Here is a 21,447-nt window from a genome sequence, read left to right as displayed (position 1 = left end):
AAAAGGCAAATAAATCAAGGGCTAGGCCCAAGAATAAAAGCAAAAAGAATATTTAAAATTGCCACCTCTCTCTCTCTCTCTCATACACACACACAGCAATAAGAATGGAATAATTCTTTGTCTAAAGGACAAAGAACTGGAGTTAGAGTTTGAAGTTATAAAGAGTCAAGGTGTTCCTAACAGACGAGACACATAAAGTTCAAATAAACAGAATCAGAGGAGAGACTAATGGGTGAAAAGCCACAGCTTCACACCATTCCACACATTATAAGTCTCCCCTCTGAAGCAGAATAGAAGATGTCTGGGTTCTTGTCCCATGTTTGCCTCTGGGGAGACATCATGGCCGCATCTTCATTTGAGTAACTTCTTTGTGCCTGCTTATACAATGCAAAAATGGCAAAAAAAAAAGGCCTGTTCCATTTACCTAACATTGACATTATGAAAATAAAGTTAAATAAGAAAAGGAAAATCATTTTGCTATAAAAAACTCTATGGAAATTCAAGATATTATTACAGATTATTTATATTGTTAAATTTCAATAAAATAGAAAACCTTAACATCATAAATGTAGAGTCTCTAGTCCACATACAGTATTAGTTTAATTTAATTTGACCCATAAAGCAGATGAGATAATAAACACATATATTATATCATATTAAATATATTATGTATATAATACTCTTTTAAATCAGAAAATCTGTATTGTCATCCTAGCTTTCTAACTAGCTGATTGTAAGGCTATACTCAAATTATTTAATCACCCTGAATTTTAATATTTTTCATCTCTGCAATTGAAGCTTTGAAATATTCTCTTAGGTTCTAGATCAAATAATGATAATAAATCTATAACCCTAAAAAGTTATATCCCCACTTTCACGTATAGCTTGAAAATTAAAGGAAGCTTTAGTCATAATTTTCTAAAAATAATGAGATGAGGGTGGTACTCCCTAAAATACTATTAATAGTTTCTCTCTGTATGGAGTTTGTCTCTCCCTCTGTGTGTGCATTGTGGGTGGCAGATATAGTCCATGTATACATATATTTCTCCAGTTCCCGTTTGTGGATCCCTTCTATGAAAGTCTCTTTCTCCTTTCCTTCCTCTTCAACATTGCCTCTCTTTTCCTTTCATTTATTTTCCTCCCTCCATTTCTCTTCCTTATATGGGCACAATGCAGATTTGAAATAAATTGAATAGTGTGCACTATAGTCAAGATCAGATCAATAACACATTTTATCAAAGGAAAAAAATAAGTTGCTATTTATTTATTAGTCCTCAATTGATATGTTTTCCACAATTGGAAAAAATAAAAAGGTTTGTTGACCGTGCTCTCATTTATTCTCTAGTCGCTTATAGCTGTAGTAAATATATGAGGGAATTTAGTGGTATATCTTAAATAAATTACAAATTTACATCTGACATTCGCAGTATATTTGACATTGCACGCTCTTTAGAAAAACAAATAAATAAATAATGAAACTGTGTGTGAAAAAATTAAATTTGCCAAGTGCAAGGCAGAATAAAGTTTTAAGGCCTTCTGAGGTGTCCCAGAGCTGTCTGAGCACGTCCTAGTGGCTGGCCTCCTAGAATATTAATTTTGTCTCTGATACTGACATCCACTGTAGCTTGGGACAAGCCTTTACAATTGCTGTGATTCAGCTTTCTCTTATCCAAGACACTATAAACCCGACCATAAAACGCTGTAAGAATTATGGAGGCTAAAAACATACAAAGTGCTAAAACATTCAAAAGAAACAATTATTCACTGAAACAAATAGCCAACATCCTTACCTCTGGAATAAGTTGGAAAATTGCATTTGAAAAAAGAGTCCCAATAGCCAGCCCCACAAAAAAGGTCAAAATCTTTGGGAAATAAGATTTCTTTATCAGTGGAGTCAAAATCAATCCGAGGAGAGAAGCCAAATTAATAATTGTCACTGACAGGAATCCATATCCCCAAACTGTGGGTCAGAGGGAAAAGAGAGTAGAAATTAATCAGAGCAAGGAACCAAATGAAGTTTTCCTGTACATTAAGCTTAAAAGTGTCTTTAAAAGCTTAAGACACATGTCGTCTTTAAAAGAACAAAATCTACTCAACGAAAAGTATACAGAAAACTGAGAATATAAATTATGGCATAGCAAGCATTAATAGTAATACAGTTTACATTTTAATCAGCCCTAAATCATCTTTATGGTATTAATGAGTTTTACAGCTTACAGGGAACTCGGAGAACATCTAGAACAGTGACAAACAATCTGAGGGCCACAGGCTCCAAGCCACCTAGTTTCATCTATGGCTCAAGGAATAGATTAAAACAGCACTTTGGGGGAAAAAAAAAAAAAAACAGAGGCAGTGTGAGCCTCAGGACAAAGGTATGGGATGATGGGTGGAGGGCAGGGATGGAGATGGGTCACAGTGGGCTAGCTTCAAGGTGACCATAGCTGCTAACACTGAGCTTGTCACAATCATTTGTCTTCAGACTCCTGAGGACAGCACCTCCTCAGAGAAGGTGGCCCCAGCAGCACCTCAGCTCCCCAGCTGGGGCCTCCTGGGAACTAAAGTCAGCCTGATGCAATAAGCACTCAGGAAGTGAGCACATGGGGACAGGAGGGAGCGGCTGCATTACATAACTCACCCTGCGAGACACAGATTAGGCAAAAATGTTCCATACAGAAGAGATGCTGGTGACAGAAGAAGGTGGTGCATCTTTCATCTCTCGAGACCCAGGGCCTGGCACCCAGTAGGCACACAATAAGTGTTGCTTAGAATGAAATGAACGAATACTATCCTAAGCGCTATAGCTAATGGCGTGTGTGACCTGTTGCCTTTGGGCCTCAATTTCCCTCTCTCTATCCTAGAGGGGCTGGTTTAAGGAAAAAATGGGAACACAAGTGAAACATACCAAGGACAGTCACCTATGTGTGGGTGCAGGCGCAGATACAACCTGGCCTCAGGGCTGTGCAACATGTGGCTTTGCCTCTGGCCCCACACACTGTACACAAAGTACAATGTGACAGAGGAGAAAGCTGCCTCTGCGTAGCCACTTCTTTAAAATATCCAGAAAGCATGTTTAAATGGTGGGCCGCTTCTCTCCATGGCACTGTCAATGGCGTACACTAGTAACGCCTACAGCTCAGGGAGCATTTGCCATGTGCCAGGCCCTGTGCTAAGTGATCAACATGGGTCAACTTATTTGAACCTCACAAAACCCTGTAAGAGAAATATTGCTACCGCCTTCATACAGCTGGGGAAACCAAAGCATATGGAGTTGAAGTAAGCTGCCCGAGTCACACAGATAGAAAGCTGAATTTTGAACCAGGACAGTCTGGCTCCCAGGCCCACATTTTTTAGCAATATGCTTTATTATTCCTTTAGAGGTAATCTCATTTTTAGAAAGGCCAAAGGACTCAACAAAACTGTAAAAATGTTATCCTGAATTATATGTACTTCATTAACACAAGATTGTTCACTATAATTATTATTATTTTTTTTTTTTTTTTTTTTTGAGACGGAGTCTCACTCTGTCACCCAGGCTGGAGTGCAGTGGCGTGATCTCGGCTCACTGCAACCTCCACCTCCTGGGTTCACGCCATTCTCCTGCCTCAGCCTCTGGAGCAGCTGGGACTACAGGCGCCCGCCACCACTCCGGCTAACTTTTTATATTTTTAGTAGAGACAGGGTTTCGCCGTGTTAGCCAGGATGGTCTCGATCTCCTGACCTCGTGATCTGCCTGCCTCAGCCTCCCAAAGTGCTGGGATTACAGGTGTGAGGCACCGCACCAGGCTTTCACTATAATTATTGTTAGTCTAGAATTTCTATGTACAAATAAACAAACTTAGTAAATGTTCATTCAGCCTAGATGATGTGGACCAAACCATGGTTCCTGCCACCACACACAAACACCACACACGTGCAAACACACACACAGCGTGATACAAAGTCACCTGTGCTAAGTAACAAATGAAAAGGTGAGATTATAAATGGTACTATATAACTCCAAGAATCATCACAGCACTGACCATGATGACTGCATCTTCTCCAGACACTTTCCTATCAGTTTCAGGTCCTGGCCATGCCCTACAACTTCATCTAACAGCCCACTTCATTCCCATTTATTACCTGATCACCTTAAACAATACTACTAGTCTCCACAGACATTCCACTTGGAGAGAGTTCTCAATTCCACACCTTTCTTCGTGGTATATCTACATGGAATTTCTCTTAACACGAACATACTTCTGTCCATCACTAGCCTACATGCATTCATCCATTCAACAAATATTTATAGTTTCACTGCGTAGACAAGATATAATGTTGAAAACTAAAATTAAAAGGCAAAGAAATTGTTAAGTGCCAATAGAAGCAAAGCCACATGCACATGTTAAACTCATCAGCTTCCCTGCAAACACCTGCTCCATTACCCTCGTTCACTACCTACATAAATAACAGGAACAGTAGGATCAATTTCAATTTTTCCACCAGTTAATTCCATAGACAACTGGTGATCAAACCCTACCAATTCTGCTTCAGGTATCTCTCACCTCCAGCTTCTCCTTCCTCATTGCCAGTGGCCTTGAAGTCAGACCCTCATCACCTCTCACTCCCTCATCTTATATAACGTGGCAGTTATCTATCTGGTGCCCCTTCTACTAACTGACATGGCCTACAGACTTATACTAAATCACAAAAATGATCATCTCGTGCCCCCATTTGAAATTGCCCCTCATAAACTGACCCTCACACAGCCTCTCCAGTGTTATTTAGCCTCTTCTCAACATGGCCTTTACCCAAACACCATGTTTTCCCAACCGAACTTTACCTTTACACTGTGGTTCTCTGTCTGAAAACACTTTCCTATCTTCCTTGCCTAAGAAACTCATACGTGGCTTTCCAAGCCAATGCAAAGATCTCCTCTATGAAGCTTCCCTGCTCTCCAGATAGTACTTCCTGGCTGATCCGGATTCCCTTTACTCTTTGTTTGAAACTAATTGGTTCGCTCACCACTTCTTGTGTGCTAGAGTAATTTTATTACTGATACGTTTGCCTACATCATATAAACTGTGTGATTCTCAATGAGAAGGGCTATGTTTTATTCATCCTCAGTGCCTAGAAAATTGTCCAGGAAAAAGCACACATTCCTTGCTGAATGAATTAATAAATTCCCCATTTCAAAGTGCAGCAGAACTCTGTCAAAAAGACATACCAATCCATCTGCTTATCCACCTTTCTAACTTTCTTTGCCCTTGCACATTTATGAGCACAACTTGGGGGATGGTGGGAGTGTAATTCATCACATTCTGGGCACACTGCATAGCTTCCCCTTCTTATATTGTTAGAACATTATTCAGAAAAAAAATGTCTGGAGTTTCCACTCAACCGAAGCACTTTCCACTTAACTGAAGCACCAAAAGAATACATTGGTATGAATCTATTCCTTGGACATCTCCATATATACATGGGACTTTCTCCAATGATATGTTTCAGAGAGGGACCAGTCTCCTAATAAGTGAACCCCGAAAGATTTTTAATAGATTTCAAAGAAATATAGTCATGATAGTTTACATTTATTGAATGTCCACTGTGTAAGATTCTTCTAAGAACTTTACCTATATTAACTCATTTCATTCTCACAACAACCCTATGAGATAAGTACTATTATTTTTCCAGTTTTACTAGCAAGGAAATATGGTTCTATTATGATCCCCATTTTGCAGATCTGCATACTGCCCAGGCTTCAATTTTTGCCTGGCCCCATTCAACTGAGAAACTGTATAGAATGGTGTTTAACAGTGTGAACTCTGGAGCTAGAGGATTTGTGTTCAAATCTCAGCTCATCCCCTCACTGGCATCATAGTTTGGTTCTTTGACTTCCCTAAGGCTCAGTTTTCTCCTATTTAAAATGCAGATTAAAATAGCTCATATTTCATAGAGTTTTCACAAGAATAAAATAAAACCAGTTAATGCTGTCCCTGGAATATAGCAAGCTTTTAATAAATGTTGATTATTATTATGTTTAAAAAAATTAGTAAGTAGACCATGATATAAATGTTAGTTCATTTAATTCACTGTTATTCAGTGAAAAGAATAACAAACTAAGAATCAGGAGTTCTCATCTCACCTTAGGTACTACACCTACAAGAAGCCGCTTAACCTCTCTGGAACTTAGACTTATATCACTGGTTGTATTACAGAGTTGGACAATATGATCTTCAAGGATGCTTCAAGTAATATTCTTTATTTTGTCTACTATTTGAATTAAATACTATTCTGTAACTTCATCAAAAAATGAAGCAATTTCAGATCATTAAATTATTACTAAAATGCAATTAATTTCTCTCCTAGAGAATTTAACTTATCATCAGTTTACTGTACTCATCAATATCATTTTATAAAGCACATGAAATACATTTCAAAGATAAAATGTGAGGCCTCTGAGAAATTATATTATCTGCCCACTGAAATGTCAACATAAATGTATTCAAATTCTTGTATCATTTTGATTGCTTTTATGTTGATTTTTTATTGCTTTGGATGGGCTAAGACTTGACTCTTCATTAAGTGAAAAGTTATATGAAAAATCCAGTGCATTTAATTATTTTAAAATGTGTTTCTCAGTGAGAAAAACAATAGGATTACACAGGGGCCAGGGAATGTGGTGACTCTATGAACACATGTATAAGAACAAAGACATTCTTATTCCTCTGTGCCGGGCATTGTTCTAGGCACTTACATATATTAACTCATTTGATACTCCCAACAATTCTATAAAGGTACTATTAAAGTAACTGACCCATAGAGATATTAAATAATCATACAGTTGCACTAAAATAAAACAATCAAGATATCACATCAAAATAGCAATAGATTGCCAAGTTAAACATCTTAGATGAGTAGTAACAAGCACTCTACTAGATTACCTAAATTCCTTGAGAAACATTTCCATATCTTCTCCCACCCTATCCCACTCCACTCCAGCCTCATTTCAATTCCTAACACAATATGCACCCTAAGAGCATTTCTCTTTTTATTGGGTTATCTGTCTGAATATTTGGTGCCTTTATGATCTCATAACTCAGAATTGTTGACTTTTCTATTTTATAACTTTGTAGTGTTGGCCCTAGAATTCTACTTCTCACATCCTGCTTCTGACTTTCCAGTTCTCAATTCCTGGTTCCTGAAACAGAACCGGGGTTTAAAAATTACTTTTGAATATGAGTAATTAACTTGCACATAGCAACTGGGGTTAAAAAATTACTTTTGAATATAAGTAACTAACCTGCACAGAGCAGAGTATTTGCTTTTTCTGAAACCTCATGTCCTGTACCTAGAGTTATGCACATGTTAGATGTAGTTAATAACAGACCTAACTAACAGGCCCACTACGGCACCTATGTATTGAATAATGTTTGAAGTACTTTACAAATACTAAGTCATTTAATCTTTACAGCAAGCCCATAAGAAAGGTACTATTTTAGATGAGGAAGATGAGGCAGGAAAAGGTTAAAGTCATGTTCTCAACATAGTTGGAAAATTACAGAGCTGGGATTTGAGCCCAGGTAAACTGGCTTCAGAGTCTGTGCTTTTACTGTGCAATACTATTAGTCAAGGGTAGTATCCTAAAACATTTGCTGAATTTACTTTTGAAAGTAAAGTGCAAATTGTATTAAACAGGCTTGTAGAAATATAAATATACTCTAGCAAAAATATTTGCTTGAACAATTAGCAATTCAAAATTACTAATATTTCAAAATTGAAATTACTGTTATTCACAAAATTGTGAATTATATTGATAAATGATACTTGATGATTTCTATACTTTGTATCTATAAATACAGAATATCAGTGAGAACATGGGTTCTGAAGCCAAGACAACCTCAGCTGAATCTGGCTCTACCACATGCAAGTTGTGTAACTTTGAGCAAATGACTTTAAACTCCCTGTACCTTTGTTTTCTTGGCTGTAAAATGGGAATAGTAGTGCCTACATCATATAGTTGCATGTGATTAATATGTTAATGTGTAAAGTACTTCAAAGAGTGCCTGTCATATAGTAAGTACTGCAAAGAATTGGCTATCATTGTTATTTTTGTCATTGTTGTTACCTCTTTTATTCATATAGAGGGAGATTGAAGTGTATATACACAAAGGAATCCGGAAATGAAAACAGGCACTTTCTTTGTTAAGTCTTCCCTTTTTTTCTATCTATACTCATGTCAGATGAGCTCACTCAGAACAGCATCTTTGTTTTTATTTTTTTGAGATGAGGTCTCCCTCTGCCACCCAGGCTGGAGTACAGTGGGGTAATCATAGTCCACTGCAGCTTTGACCTCCTGTGTTCAAGTGATCCTCCTGCCTCAGCCTCCCAAGTAGCTAGGCCTACAGATGCATGCCACTGTGCCAGCTAATTCTTTTAATTTTTGTTGTGATGAGGTCTCACTATGTTTCCCAGGCTGCTCTTGAACTCCTGGCCTCAAGCAATCCTCCACCTTGGCCTCCCAAAGTGCTGGTATTACAGGGATGAGTCACTGTGCCTAGCCCCAGTGTCTTTAAATATCATCTCTAGACAGGCAAATCCCTGGTCTTGACCTCTCCTCTGAAAGCAATCTCCTCTCCAAATGTCTGTGTGTCTTTGTCTATTGGACCTCCCTGTCTACCTGTGTATGTCAATGTCTCAAAGCAACCACGCTAAAAATTATACTCTTCATCCTTACCACTCCCTTCCTCTACAGTAAATGGCTCCTCCCAGTCTTCTCCATCCTGGGAAATGGTATAACGATCTTTCCTGTTTCTCTGGCTCAAGCCTTGACTCACTGTTCCCTCTCCCACAATCAATGCAGGGCAAACTATTTAGCATGATCTCCAGGACTCATCCCAAATCTACTGCTTCTCCCCACTTCTACTTCCCCCACCTTAGTCCAAGTCCCCATCATCCTGAGCATCAGCTCCTGGCAGTCGCTTCCTGACCAATCACCCTGCTTCTACTCTGGCCCCATTACAATCTGTTCTTCAGATTGTAGGCAGGTGGAATGCCCTTTTACAGACTTGAATGAGATCACAGCACTCCCCTGTTTAGAATGGTACAATGACTTCACCCTACATTCGGAATAAAACCCAGTCAATTTACCACCTCCCACAAGGCTTCCTCATCTGGCCTCCATCTCCTGCCAGGACGTATCTCCTTCTACCTTCCCCGCCAACTCACTAGGCTCCAGTCACACAGGACCCTCTTGCTGCTCCTCACTCATGCCAAGCTCATTGCCAAGCTATGTTGGCTGTGCCCTCAATCAAGAATGCTCTTCCCCTAGAGAAGACCTTGCTGTGGCCCTCTCCTTCTGCTCAGATGATATCCCATCAGAGAGGGCTTCCTTGATCTATTTAAGATGATACTCATCCACCATCACTTTCTATCCCTCACCTACTAATATTTTATTTTCTTCATAGCACCTTTCACTCTGAAACTATGTTGTTTATTTGCTTGTTTGTTTAAATGTTTATTATCTCTCTTCTCCACTACACTGCAAGCCCTAATAAGACATAATTTTTCTTCTTGTTTACTATTGACTCCTTAGTGCACAGAACAATGCTGGATATGTTGTTCAATAAATATTTGCTTAATGAACAAATGAAAAAAAATTTTTAATTCCAGCATAAGTGTCAAAAAGACTCCCTGAACAATTGGTTTATCTCATTGGTGAAAGTTACTCTTCTACACATTCAAGTATGTGAGCTGTATATTAAGCATACACATATTTTATTATGGTTTAAAATTTCTTTGCAGCAGATCATACCTTTAAAGTACCATATTCATGGCAATACCATTATAGTCACTTAAAATAGCTTCTGGTATTTTCTTTTACCTATGAAAATTAAAACTAGGCCGGGCGCGGTGGCTCAAGCCTGTAATCCTAGCACTTTGGGAGGCCGAGACGGGCGGATCACAAGGTCAGGAGATCGAGACCATCCTGGCTAACACGGTGAAACCCCATCTCTACTAAAAAGTACAAAAAACTAGCCGGGCGAGGTGGCGGGCGCCTGTAGTCCCAGCTACTTGGGAGGCTGAGGCAGGAGAATGGCGTAAACCCGGGAGGCGGAGCTTGCAGTGAGCAGAGATCCGGCCACTGCACTCCAGCCTGGGTGACAGAGCGAGACTCCGTCTCAAAAAAAAAGAAAATTAAAACTAATAATTTGGTCCCTGAAGATTTAATCTAGAAGTATGCTAGTTCTCTTATCTCTTCATCGGTAACTGCAGATAAACTGACAAGTTTTAAAATAATATGGTAAGCAAAAGATAATGGAAATGAAATGATCAATTATAAGTCAAATAAAATGCAATACAATATGCACAGCATAAAATATATATTGTTTAAAATCAAGAACTGGATTTTATAGTTTTTAAGTGTACTAAATACAATTTTGATTCAACAAAGAGACGAGCATAACTTACAAAGCTTAAATAAGTTATAATTCTCTTATTCTAAATACTTTCAGAATATAAGTATTATTCTAAGAGGCTCTGTGTAGATTAATTAAAAGCAATAAAGCAGAAAGAGAGGCATATTAACTTCATTTCATAATGGCTTTATAGACTTTTCAAATAAAAGAGAAAAAATGCTTTCAATATACCTTCTGAATGACTTGGTCTTGTTTTGTGCTTGGGCCGATCCTCACAAGGGTGAAAGTTCAATTGCTGTAAGACTGCTGGACAGATGACAGAGAATTTGGAGCTGGTTATTTGGGTAGTATTTGAAAAGCCATGAAGGGAAAAGATCTCTTCAGCGGTTAAACACTGAAATAGAAAAAACAAACAAAGAAAAAAAAGTGTTAATAATGTGTAAAAGCACATAAGCAAACATGCTATAAAGAGACACACACTATTTCATCTAGATGCACAGCACTCTTTATACAAAAGCCCACCACAGAAATTGAAAGGCCCCTAAAGTTGTAAAACAGCCCCGCCACTTTAAATGTAGAAACAAGAAAAATGGAAGAAAAAAAAAATCCCTTCTTAATCAACAGCCTTCCTACAGCAGAAAAAAGATAAAAATTGGTTTGGGCATATCCAAGGACTTAAATAGGGGTGCACCAACACCATTCAAACAAAGGGCTCTAAAACAATTTTATGTTGTCAGTGCCCCCTCTTAGTTTACTTTTCTTCAGTTTGAATGGATATTTTCTGTGTGTTACTGGCATGAGTCTCTATGACCTTTCTTGTAGACAAACACCTGGCTCCCTACAGTTTCATGCTAAGAAATTCCTCTCTTCTCTACACTGTAATACATATAAATATAAAAAGTTGTTTTAAAATATGTCTTTAGCACAAAGTGTTTTTTGTTAAAATATGCATTATTCTCAGTGATGTTGGGTAGCTTTTCTATATTAGATTAAGTTTTGAAAATAGTGCTGGGCTGTTTAGAAATTCATTAACTATTAACGAGGACTAGAATCTGCATTAGGAAAAAAACTGCAAAAATAACTTTTTAAAGATATAATGTTGTTCTCACATTTTAACTGTAAGCTCTCTTCCATATACAGTACTTGCACTATTAAGAAAAATATAAAATGCTAATGAATGTCATAAGAATTATAGTGTGAAAAACATCCATTCACTCAAATGGAAGAGTCTGTCTTTAATAAATGTAATTTAGGCAAGTTATTTGCATGCTTCCACCAATGCTTAAACCCCACTAAGACCTTAGCCATGTACTACGATCTGAATTATGTCTCCCCAGGTTCACATGTTGAAGCCCTAATCCCCAGTGTGATGGTATTTGGAGATGGGGCCTTTGAGAGGTAATCAAGTTTAGATGAGTTCATGAAGTTGGGGGGCCCTGGTCCACTAGGATTAGTGCACTTATAAAAAGAGACATCAAAGAGCCTGCTCACTTGCTCTTTCTCTGCTATATGAGGAAGCGAGAAAATGCTCTCTGCGACCCAAGGAGAAAGCCCTCACAGACAGCAACCATTCTGGCACCTTGGTCTTGGACTTCAAGTCCCCAGAACTGTGAGAAAATAAATTTCTGTTGCTTAACCCACCTAGGCTATGGTACTTTGTCATGGCAGCCTGAGCTGACTACTACACTATGAATGGTATCAATAACTCAAAAGTTGATGTTAACTGTTTGACCATAGGATGTTGTAATTCCCTTTACGACAGAAACAATGAAATTTAAAATGTCGTATTTTGATACAAGGAGATTACTACTGTTTATAAAGGAAAAATGAAAAAACATCAAATACACCAAGATCTATGCAGTTTTCCAAAACTAAGATTACAACTACCTTACAGAAAATGCACACTTAGATTTTTTTAATGTCTAAGTATGTACCTAAAATTGTTCCTTATTCAACCCACTCTTTTGAGTTTATGATTAATGATAGCTGTGTGCCATCCATAGAAGAGGATACACCACACCCAATGCCCTGTTAACAGTCTTCCCTTTAACTCAGAAAGATGTATAATAAACTAATGGAGGGAGAAAATACCTCAAGATTCAACTGGAGAAGGGAAAATGTGCACAGCTTATTCATCACCATGAAGGCATCCAGAAGCATAATCGCTAGACTCAAAAAGTACACAACCCTTGTGGTTGAACTGGACACTGCGTGTTTCCAGGAAAAAATAGGCGTGATAGCACACAGAGAGCACCACTGTTTCCCTGCAAGGAAGACTTACCCTACTTGGACTTTAAATTCCTCCAACTGCAAAATAAGAGGAAAAAGGGAAGATGCCTCTAGATAATCTCCAAAGACTTTTCAGAATTAGCATTCTAAGACTCCCTAACACCTGATGACTGTTAAGCAGTTCTTTTTCAGACTCAAATTGTAACCCATTCCTGAATCAGGACGTCCACTTGCTAAGGCACAGTCGGCATTTTTTAATAAAGTAAAAGGCAAAAGAATAGAGACTATAAACTATATCACACATAATAGGGTAAGTATTGCTTAACCAAACTTTAGCTTCAGTTACACATCATATATAACATGCACATGTATACTGGATCATGATGTAAAATGTATTTCTTATTGTGAATGGCAGTCACGAGCTTGAATGCCACCAACCTTAAGGATGTCAGAATTGCCCACTGTACATCATTAAAGACACCCTCCTATCTACAATTAGAAAAAAAAAAAAGTGCATTCAAATAAATATATAATTAATACCATCAGATAGCTTAGCTGTGCAGCATTTGTGTTGAAATTTTAGCCGGACAGGTGGTCAGGGATAGTCACGGTAGTCATGGAGAGTGGCAACTGTCCAATCACCACGAAGAACACAGAGATGTAGAGATGATAAAACTCAAAGACTCACCTCATGATAAGAGAATGAGAACAGAATGCTAACAGTGCAGCAGAACTGAATTAATGGCAAGCCTGACTTATTTAAAATAGCTATCTACCAGCAAGTGGAATGAACACAATTTTGGACAGTGGCCTATTTTTGGCTTCAAACAATCTTGATATTTATTATACTTTGACTTAACAAAGTTGAACCCGAAACAAAAGAAAGCCGTTGTCTTAGAAAGGGTGGTGCCTCCCAGAGCGGGAACAAACAGGATGAGAGTCCAGCGCCTGAAGAGTGAGGGCAACAAAACCAACCGGTTATACCATGGACAAGGAGGCCCAAACACCCTCACAAGCACACCCTTTCACCTCCAAAACAATGAACAAACACATTACGGAAAGGGTAGGATCATCCAGGGCTCCTCAGAAAACAATTCAGGGTGATTGTACGGAATGCTATGTGCCTTGATAAAACTCCATGTGCTTTCACCAGCTCCTTCATATTTATGACAGCTCTACTTCTTTTCATGTTTGTATTTATGACACTGCTGTTCTCAAGCATGCTGCCCTGATGTTTGCTGTGGCCTTTTAAGGTTTCAGATGTCCTCGTGTTCATCAGGTTGACGTTTTTCATAAAGACATAAAGACTCTTTCTAAGTTTGAAGTTAAGCTCCTATTCACTGGTCTCTTGCCACATTAGGGTGACCTCAAATGGGCCTTATATATGTGAAACATCAAAGTAAGGTAGCATTAGAGGTAGAGGCCAGGTATATACTACAAAAGAGACAGCCAAGTATGCTCAAAACCGTTTCAGCAAACAGTTCTGTGCATTTTGGCTTCCGCTTCTGCTCTTCCTTCTTCCTCACCAGTTTTTATAAGTCAGAAGTTTTTCTGCCTCTTTCCTAAACATGTCTTTATGGGAAAGTGGGGGGCTGGTTCAGGGAGGGGATGAAGGAAGCTCAAGGAATTAGGGCAAGTTCCTTCCTTAGCATTATACACAATTGAAATTTGGTTATAATAAATGCGGAAGAGTGGCAAGATCTGAAAGCTTCAATACCGACAGATTCTCTCCTTGGCTAAACTGCATACAGGCTCCTCTGAGCCCAGGCCTTGACCCTAGTATCCATCCTTACAGGACCTGCATCACCCAGTGTTAGCAAGAAACCTTCTAATCAGTTTAAAGAGAGTTCCCCCACCCTCCATATCTGATCACCCTGGTCCTGTCTTCAGCAAGAATCCTGTTAGGTCTATTTAACCAAAATCCCCCCTACCCTTAACGTTTCCTCTTAGTAATTTTCCATTCACTGACCACCTCCCCACTCCTACCCCTCCTCCTCCCTGACTATAAATCCCCACTTGTCCGTGTTGTATTTGGAGTTGAGCCAAGTTCTGTACTCAGGTCTCTTTTCCCCTTGTGATCATTAATTTTGTGTCAATTTGGCCACTGTGTTCCCAAACTAAACATTATTTCTATGCTGTTAAACATTATTTCTGAGATGTCTGCGAGGGTGGTTCCAGAGGAGGTTAGCATTGGAATCAGTGGACTCCGTGAAGTAGACTGCCCTCCCCAGTGTGAGTCCAATCCATTGAAGGTCTGAACAGAACAAGAGGCAGAAGGAATTTGTCCCTTTTTTCCTTCCCAATTGCTTGAACTAGGTCATTTTATTTCATTTTCTCCAAAACTCCCTCTAGAGTTTACACCACTGGCTCCTCTGGTTCTCGGGCTTTCAGATTCAGACTAAATTATGCATTGGCTTTCCCAATCTGCAACCTGCAGACAGCAGATCCTGGGACTTCTCAGCCTACACAATCACATGAGCCAATTCCTCATAATCTCTCTTTCACTCTAATATATAGAGATATATATAATGTAATTTTTATATATTATATAATATAATTTATATATTATATTTTTATATAATATATATTTATATACATATACACACACACACACACCTCCTGCTGGTTTTGTTTTGTTGGAGAACTCTAACATACCCCTATTGCAATGTTTCCTGAATAAAACCTGTTTTTACCACTTCAACTGCTGTTAGGCTCTGGTTTTTTAACACTATCAAGTATAATAGCCATGTAGTTATACTACAGATTGCATTAACTCCTTCCTTTATTCTACAAATATTTATGAAACCATAAAAGTCTAGGTATAATATTGACGGGAGTAGTAGGAAGTGGGGAAAGCTGGAGGATGACAACCAGGAAGGAAACAGTACAAAGATAAATAAGTAAAATTGCCTTCGATTAGCAAACTTAAATAACTGTGGCAGAAATAAATCAGATACATGAAGGTCTATAGACCCAGAGAGGAAATTATAAATTCACAAAAAAAAAAAACACATAATAATAAAGAACTCTGAGAGTCCACAAGAGGGAGAAATGATATGCAGAGGAAATAGCCAAAAACAACGTTGACAATAGAATGCTGGGAGAGTATAAAGAGGATGCTGCCACTGCTGTTGATAGATGCAGGAGGCAGATAAAAGAGACGGTCCTGGGAGAATCTCTATCCGCCTGCAGGGAGGGAGAATAGGGTGGAGCCATGGGAAGTTCCCGTGTGTGCAAGGGGGAGGAGCCTGCCCTCTTCAGTTCCTGTGTTTGTGACCTGGAACCAATCTGTGAGATGGCGGCCTGTTAGCAGGAACTCCTCTCACTTTGCTGAGAGGTTGTTTTTTCCTTTTTTTCTTTTTGCCCAATAAATTCCACTCTCCTCACCCTTCAATGTGTCTATGTGCCTAATTTTTTCAGGTCGTGTGACAAGAACCCAGTTTAAGTTGAACTAAGGAACAAAGTTCTGCAACACTGTGATTAGGGAACCTAGGAAGAGAAGCCCATTTGGCAGGATGGTGGCAACTTTGGTTTTAGACATTTCAAGTTGCAATGCTCCTGGAACCCCAATGCAAATGATTGGTGAGCTTTCTCTGAGAAAAGTAGAGCCTAGAGATAAGGATGTGGCTGCTTCTGCAAAGAGATCATAGCTGAGTGGGAGTAGCGGAGCTGATCAGGAGAATAAGGCTTGTGAATACAAACAATTTGTGCAAAAGCAAGAAAAGGAGCCAGTGTACAAGCCCTAGTGAATTAAGCTCAGAACATAAGAAACAACCCAGGCCAGTCAAATTGGGTAGCTGTCTGTGGTTTTTGCCTTCCTGGAATGATGAAAGACATGTAACCCTTGGGTTTTTGTCCCATCTGGTAACAGACCTCCTTACTGCCATGGGAACTCCTTTCCATGTGATTTTGGTAAGCATAGGATTACCTGGATCCTATACTCACCTGTGCTACTGAAAAACTCTTTCTCCACTAGTCCTGCTGTGAGTCTGGGTCATCTTAAGCCATTTCTGCCGCCATGTGAAGGAAGACTAACTAAGAAGTGGAGAAAGACAGATTTTCAATACCATCACAACACCCTGGATACAGCTGTACCTAAAGCTGATGTGCACCCTGACTCTTAAGTTATGTGGGCCAATGAATTCCCTTTCGGCTTAAGCTAATTAAAGTTGATATTTTTTTCTTTATCCTTTATTTCTTTATTCTTTATTCTTAGAAATAAAAGAGTGCTGATGGATACATAAATTAATTATTTAAAAGTCACTTTTAAAAGCTAGTGAATGAATGCTACATCATAACCTATAGGAGAACAAAAAGATAAGCCTTTCCACTCTTTAAAGCTTCCCCACTTCTTCCTGTTCTCCACACACAGGCTGTTTTCTCTGCTTGGTTGTCTTATCAAGTGGCACCCATTAAATAATACAATACAGTAAGACCATCTGATCCTGTACCATTATACCAAGGCCTTCACACCACACCAAAAATGAAATATCATCCCATTCAAAAGCCACCCCAGAAACGGTTTCAGATTTTGTTTTGCAATAGATTGAGATTCCATGGGAGGCTGAGTAGCTCACATTCCCAGTAAGGACAGTGCTAGGTGTGGTTTTATTCTCTCTGTGGAGGTAAAGGCAGGGAGAGACAGATTATTGTAATGCATTTAGACTCAATGACAATCCACTTTAAATACCATTAGAAAGCCCCAAAGGGAGCCAGCAGCAGAACTGGGGTTAGAACCCAAGTCTGAAAGAGCTCTGTCCAGCTTCCTTCATTTTAGCCACCTCTACGCTGCCCTTGCCAGTGATTGCTACAGCTGTTGTTAAACAGTAAGAACTACAGGTACTTTCTGAAATTTGCCATGTATGCAGCTGTGATGAAAGCCATCATCCTTCTCCCACCCCAAGTAAATGGCGATCTCCTGTTCTTTAAAGAGATGCAACAAGAGGTTTAATAAGAATCCACCTAAAATCTTCATCTGTTCTGCTCTTATAGAAGCCTATTTCACTTCTCCTTCATTCTCATTCATTTATTCATTAACTGAACAGGTTGCTCACACCTTCTCTGAGGCAGGTATTCTAGTAGGTGTTGAGAATAAGACATGGTTTCCATCTTCAACAATCTCATCATTCAGCATAGAAAGGAGATACATATAGGCCGGACATGGTGGCTCAAACCTGTAATCCCAGCACTTTGGGAGGCCGAGGAGGGCGGATCACAAGATTGGGAGTTCGAGACCAGCCTGGCCAATATGGTGAAATTCCATCTCTACTAAAAATACAAAAATTAGCCGGGCATGGTGGTGGGCACCTGCAATCCCAGCTACTCAGGGAGGCTGAGGCATGAGAATCCCTTGAATCCGGGAGGCGGAGCTTGCAGTGAGCTGAGATCATGTCACTGCACTCCAGTCTGGACAACAGAGTGGGACTCTGTCTCAAAAAATAAATAAATAAATAAATAAATAAAGGACATAAATATAAAACAGATAAGCAAATAAAAATATGCACGACATATTATGTGCTTAAAGGAATGAGGTCAGGGAAGGCTTCCTAGAAGAGGAGATACATGCGCTAAGTTTGTTATTTTGATGCATCTGATTCTTGGGGAAATAAGACATGATACATAAAAAAAATTAATAGAGAGATCAGCCATGCAAATGAGTATGCAATTAGTTGGTGAATAAATTTTATAAACAATACTTATCATAAGAGTTCTGGGAAGCATATAAGGACTACAGTAATAGCAAACCATAATATACGCTTAACACATATAACCTCTTTAATCAACCACTCAAATAGATTTTAGGTTAAATTTGGATGAAGAAATCCCGTCTAGAAAAGTACATTTCTAACGGTACAAGATTAAACAACATATAAGTGTTAAAGACAAAATTCAGATATATGTCTTCTCATGCCTTTTGACTTATAAGCCAGTATTCTGGCTACTATGTCTTAAGTCGAACACTGAGAAGGATTCAATGAAAGAATCATTGAGACCCTGGCAGAGAATGTACTTTGTTGCCCCAACAGTGAGTTGAAACACACAATTAAATTAACTATTAAACCATATTTAGGATCCCACTCAGAGACAGACTTCAAAAACAACCCTACAATAAGAAATTACTTAATGGACACAGTGTATATTATTCAGCTGACAGCTACACTAAAAACCCAGATTTCACCACTACCCAATATATTCATGTAACAAAACTGCCCTTGTACTCCTTACATTTATACAAATTTTTAAAAAGCCGGCCAGGCGCAGTGGCTCACACCTGTAATCCCAGCAGGTTGGGAGGCCAAGGCGGGCAGATCACGAGGTCAAGAGATCAAGACCATCCTGGCCAACATGGTGAAACCCTGTCTCTACTAAAAATACAAAAATTACCTGAGTGTGGTGGCGCACACCTGTAATCCCAGCTACTCGGAAGGCTGAGGCAGGAGAATTGCTTGAACCCAGGAGGCAGAGGTTGCAGTGAGCTGAGATTGTGCCACTACACTCCAGCCTGGCGACAGACCAAGACTCCGTCTCAAGAAAAAAAAAAAATCCTACAGTTCAAACATCAGCCAACTGTTCTCACCAGGGTGAGAATTTTAGGTATACTTCACTTTCTGCACTTCATTTCTTTTGCTTTTTCATAATTTTGTTTAGTTTGCAGCTATGAATTTAAACCATTTTTGCAGTTGGCTCCAAAAATGCTGTGAAGACAAGTGAGAGCTTCATTCATTTATTTACTCATTCATACATTCAACACATATTAACTGAGCACTACTACATGCCAGGCACATAGTAATATTAGTAATTGTCTTAATAAATACTAAGGTAGATATGAATTCCAGGATTCCAGAGGTTTCTTTCCTATTAAATAATCATTGGGATATCTAAAAGTGTTTCGAATATGGCAACTGGCCAAAGATCCCAAGAGAGCAATTGAAATACATAAATTTAAAACGGTAGTTTGAGTTTAACAATTGGGAGGCCACTTCTGACCCTTGAAACAAGTGAACAGTCCCATTAATTTATCCTTTTAGGGCTCACTGAACAATGGAATTGGTGACTTACAAGTTCCACACTCATGGCAGGAACATTCAAAGCAGGAATGACTGAGGAAATTGCTTCCAGATTGGTTCTTCCTGCAATAATGGAACTGCCTCAATTACAAGGCACTCAAGTTTCACTTCCAAATCTCCCTGATATATGCATATATATAGACATATACATACACACACACACATATATATACACATATATACACATGCTGAATCACTCTCTCCATCTTCTCTTGAAGTTTTTCCTCCTTTAAAGTCCTCTTCAAAGTTTACTCATTATTATTTTATCAAGATAAAATACAGTTTTCTAAGGTTTGAGCCAAGAACACTCTATAAAAATAATCTCTAGGTTTAAGGTATGGCCAGTCAAGTGACCCCAACTCTGTTTCCCCAAGATTAATTTTTCCATTTTTCCTCAGGTTTTCTTACACTTCTTACTGAAGCCACTCTGGCCCTGATGCCACCCACAACACACACACTCTCTCACATACACACACACTCACACTCATATACACACACACTCACATGTATACACATACATACACACACACCTACATTCACACTCAAAACTCTTTTTGAAGAGAAGATGAAGAGCGCTTTTCCTGAATATATAATTTAAAGGAGAAAGATGCCTTGTTTTATGATACACTGCTAGGGATAAAAAGATTATTATGAAACAATATATAGAGAATGATGCTATAAATAAGGATAAATCTGTGCTCCAAAACGTTAACAGTGTTTATTTCCGGGTGGAAAAATTATGCGTGGTTTTATTTTTTCCCTTTGTGCTTCTTTATATCTGCCAAAGTTTTTAACAATGTACTTGTATTTCAGTTTCTTTTAAGAAAAATAAAATTAAGTCATGATTTGTTTGTTTAAAATCTCTTTTTCCAGGTTCCCCTAAACACCAGGCAGGCTGGAATTCTTTAAAGATTTTACTAAAGAAAAAGAATGTTGAAAGCCACAACAATCTTTTTAAAAGATGTTTACAACATTGTCTGTCTTTGTCATAGTGACAGACAAGTTTCCCAGTCCTACCCAATTCCATATTCAGCTTTTCAAGATCTTCTCTTGAAAAGAGAAGGTGTTCTTTTAGAGCCCTGAAAGCCTGGTGTGGTGTCAGAGCACAGACACCCACTCTAGATCCTTGGCTTCCCACTCCTGACATGTCTTCAGGGGGCAGAGGCCACCCTACTTCCCATCATCTGCCAGGGAGTCCCATGGGCATTATCGCATATTGCCAAGATCAAAGCTTTTGTTTCCTTGCTGTGCACCAAGGGTCTCCCACTCAGTCCCTCTGGGGATAAAGTGTGGAAAGCATGCTGCTTCTTCACCTCAGGGCTGGGGAGATGCCACAAGAAACGAGTGCGCCTTTCAAAGCCATCTCACTTCCACATACAAGGACCAGCTGTGTCCATCACAGGCCCTAGTATATGACACTTCTTTAGCATGGTGGTTCTCCAAGCATGGTCCAGGGACCCCTGGAGGTTGCCAAGACCCTGTCAGAGAAAATGCAAGGTCAAAGTTTCTCTGAAAATAGTGTGAAGACTGCATTTTCCTTTTTCACTATAATTCTTTTTTTTTTTTTTTTTTTTTTTTTTTGAGACGGAGTCTGGCTCTGTCGCCCAGGCTGGAGTGCAGTGGCCGGATCTCAGCTCACTGCAAGCTCCGCCTCCCGGGTTCACGCCATTCTCCTGCCTCAGCCTCCAGAGTAGCTGGGACTACAGGCGCTATAATTCTTTTATGTGTGAACACTACAGGAGGTATGTCATAACTGGTGG

General features: G+C 39.1%; 1 protein-coding gene across 3 annotated transcripts in view; it reads right to left on the bottom strand.

The window, feature by feature from the left end:
* The window catches only part of SLC39A8 (solute carrier family 39 member 8), an 85,571-nt gene that overhangs the window by 47,226 nt on the left and 16,898 nt on the right, over positions 1-21,447 (bottom strand). For all 3 annotated transcript variants that reach the window (XM_017958888.3, XM_009207261.3, XM_031664403.1), the window contains exons 3-4: positions 10,623-10,785; positions 1,791-1,960 (exon numbers count right to left, since the gene is read on the bottom strand). In XM_017958888.3, coding sequence (XP_017814377.3) covers positions 1,791-1,960; positions 10,623-10,785 — 333 coding nt within the window. The remainder of the gene's footprint in view (positions 1-1,790; positions 1,961-10,622; positions 10,786-21,447) is intronic.

The sequence above is a fragment of the Papio anubis genome, chromosome 3, assembly GCF_008728515.1.
Source record: "Papio anubis isolate 15944 chromosome 3, Panubis1.0, whole genome shotgun sequence".
Classification (NCBI taxonomy): Eukaryota; Metazoa; Chordata; class Mammalia; order Primates; family Cercopithecidae; genus Papio; species Papio anubis.
This window is presented reverse-complemented; position numbering and strand designations above follow the sequence as displayed.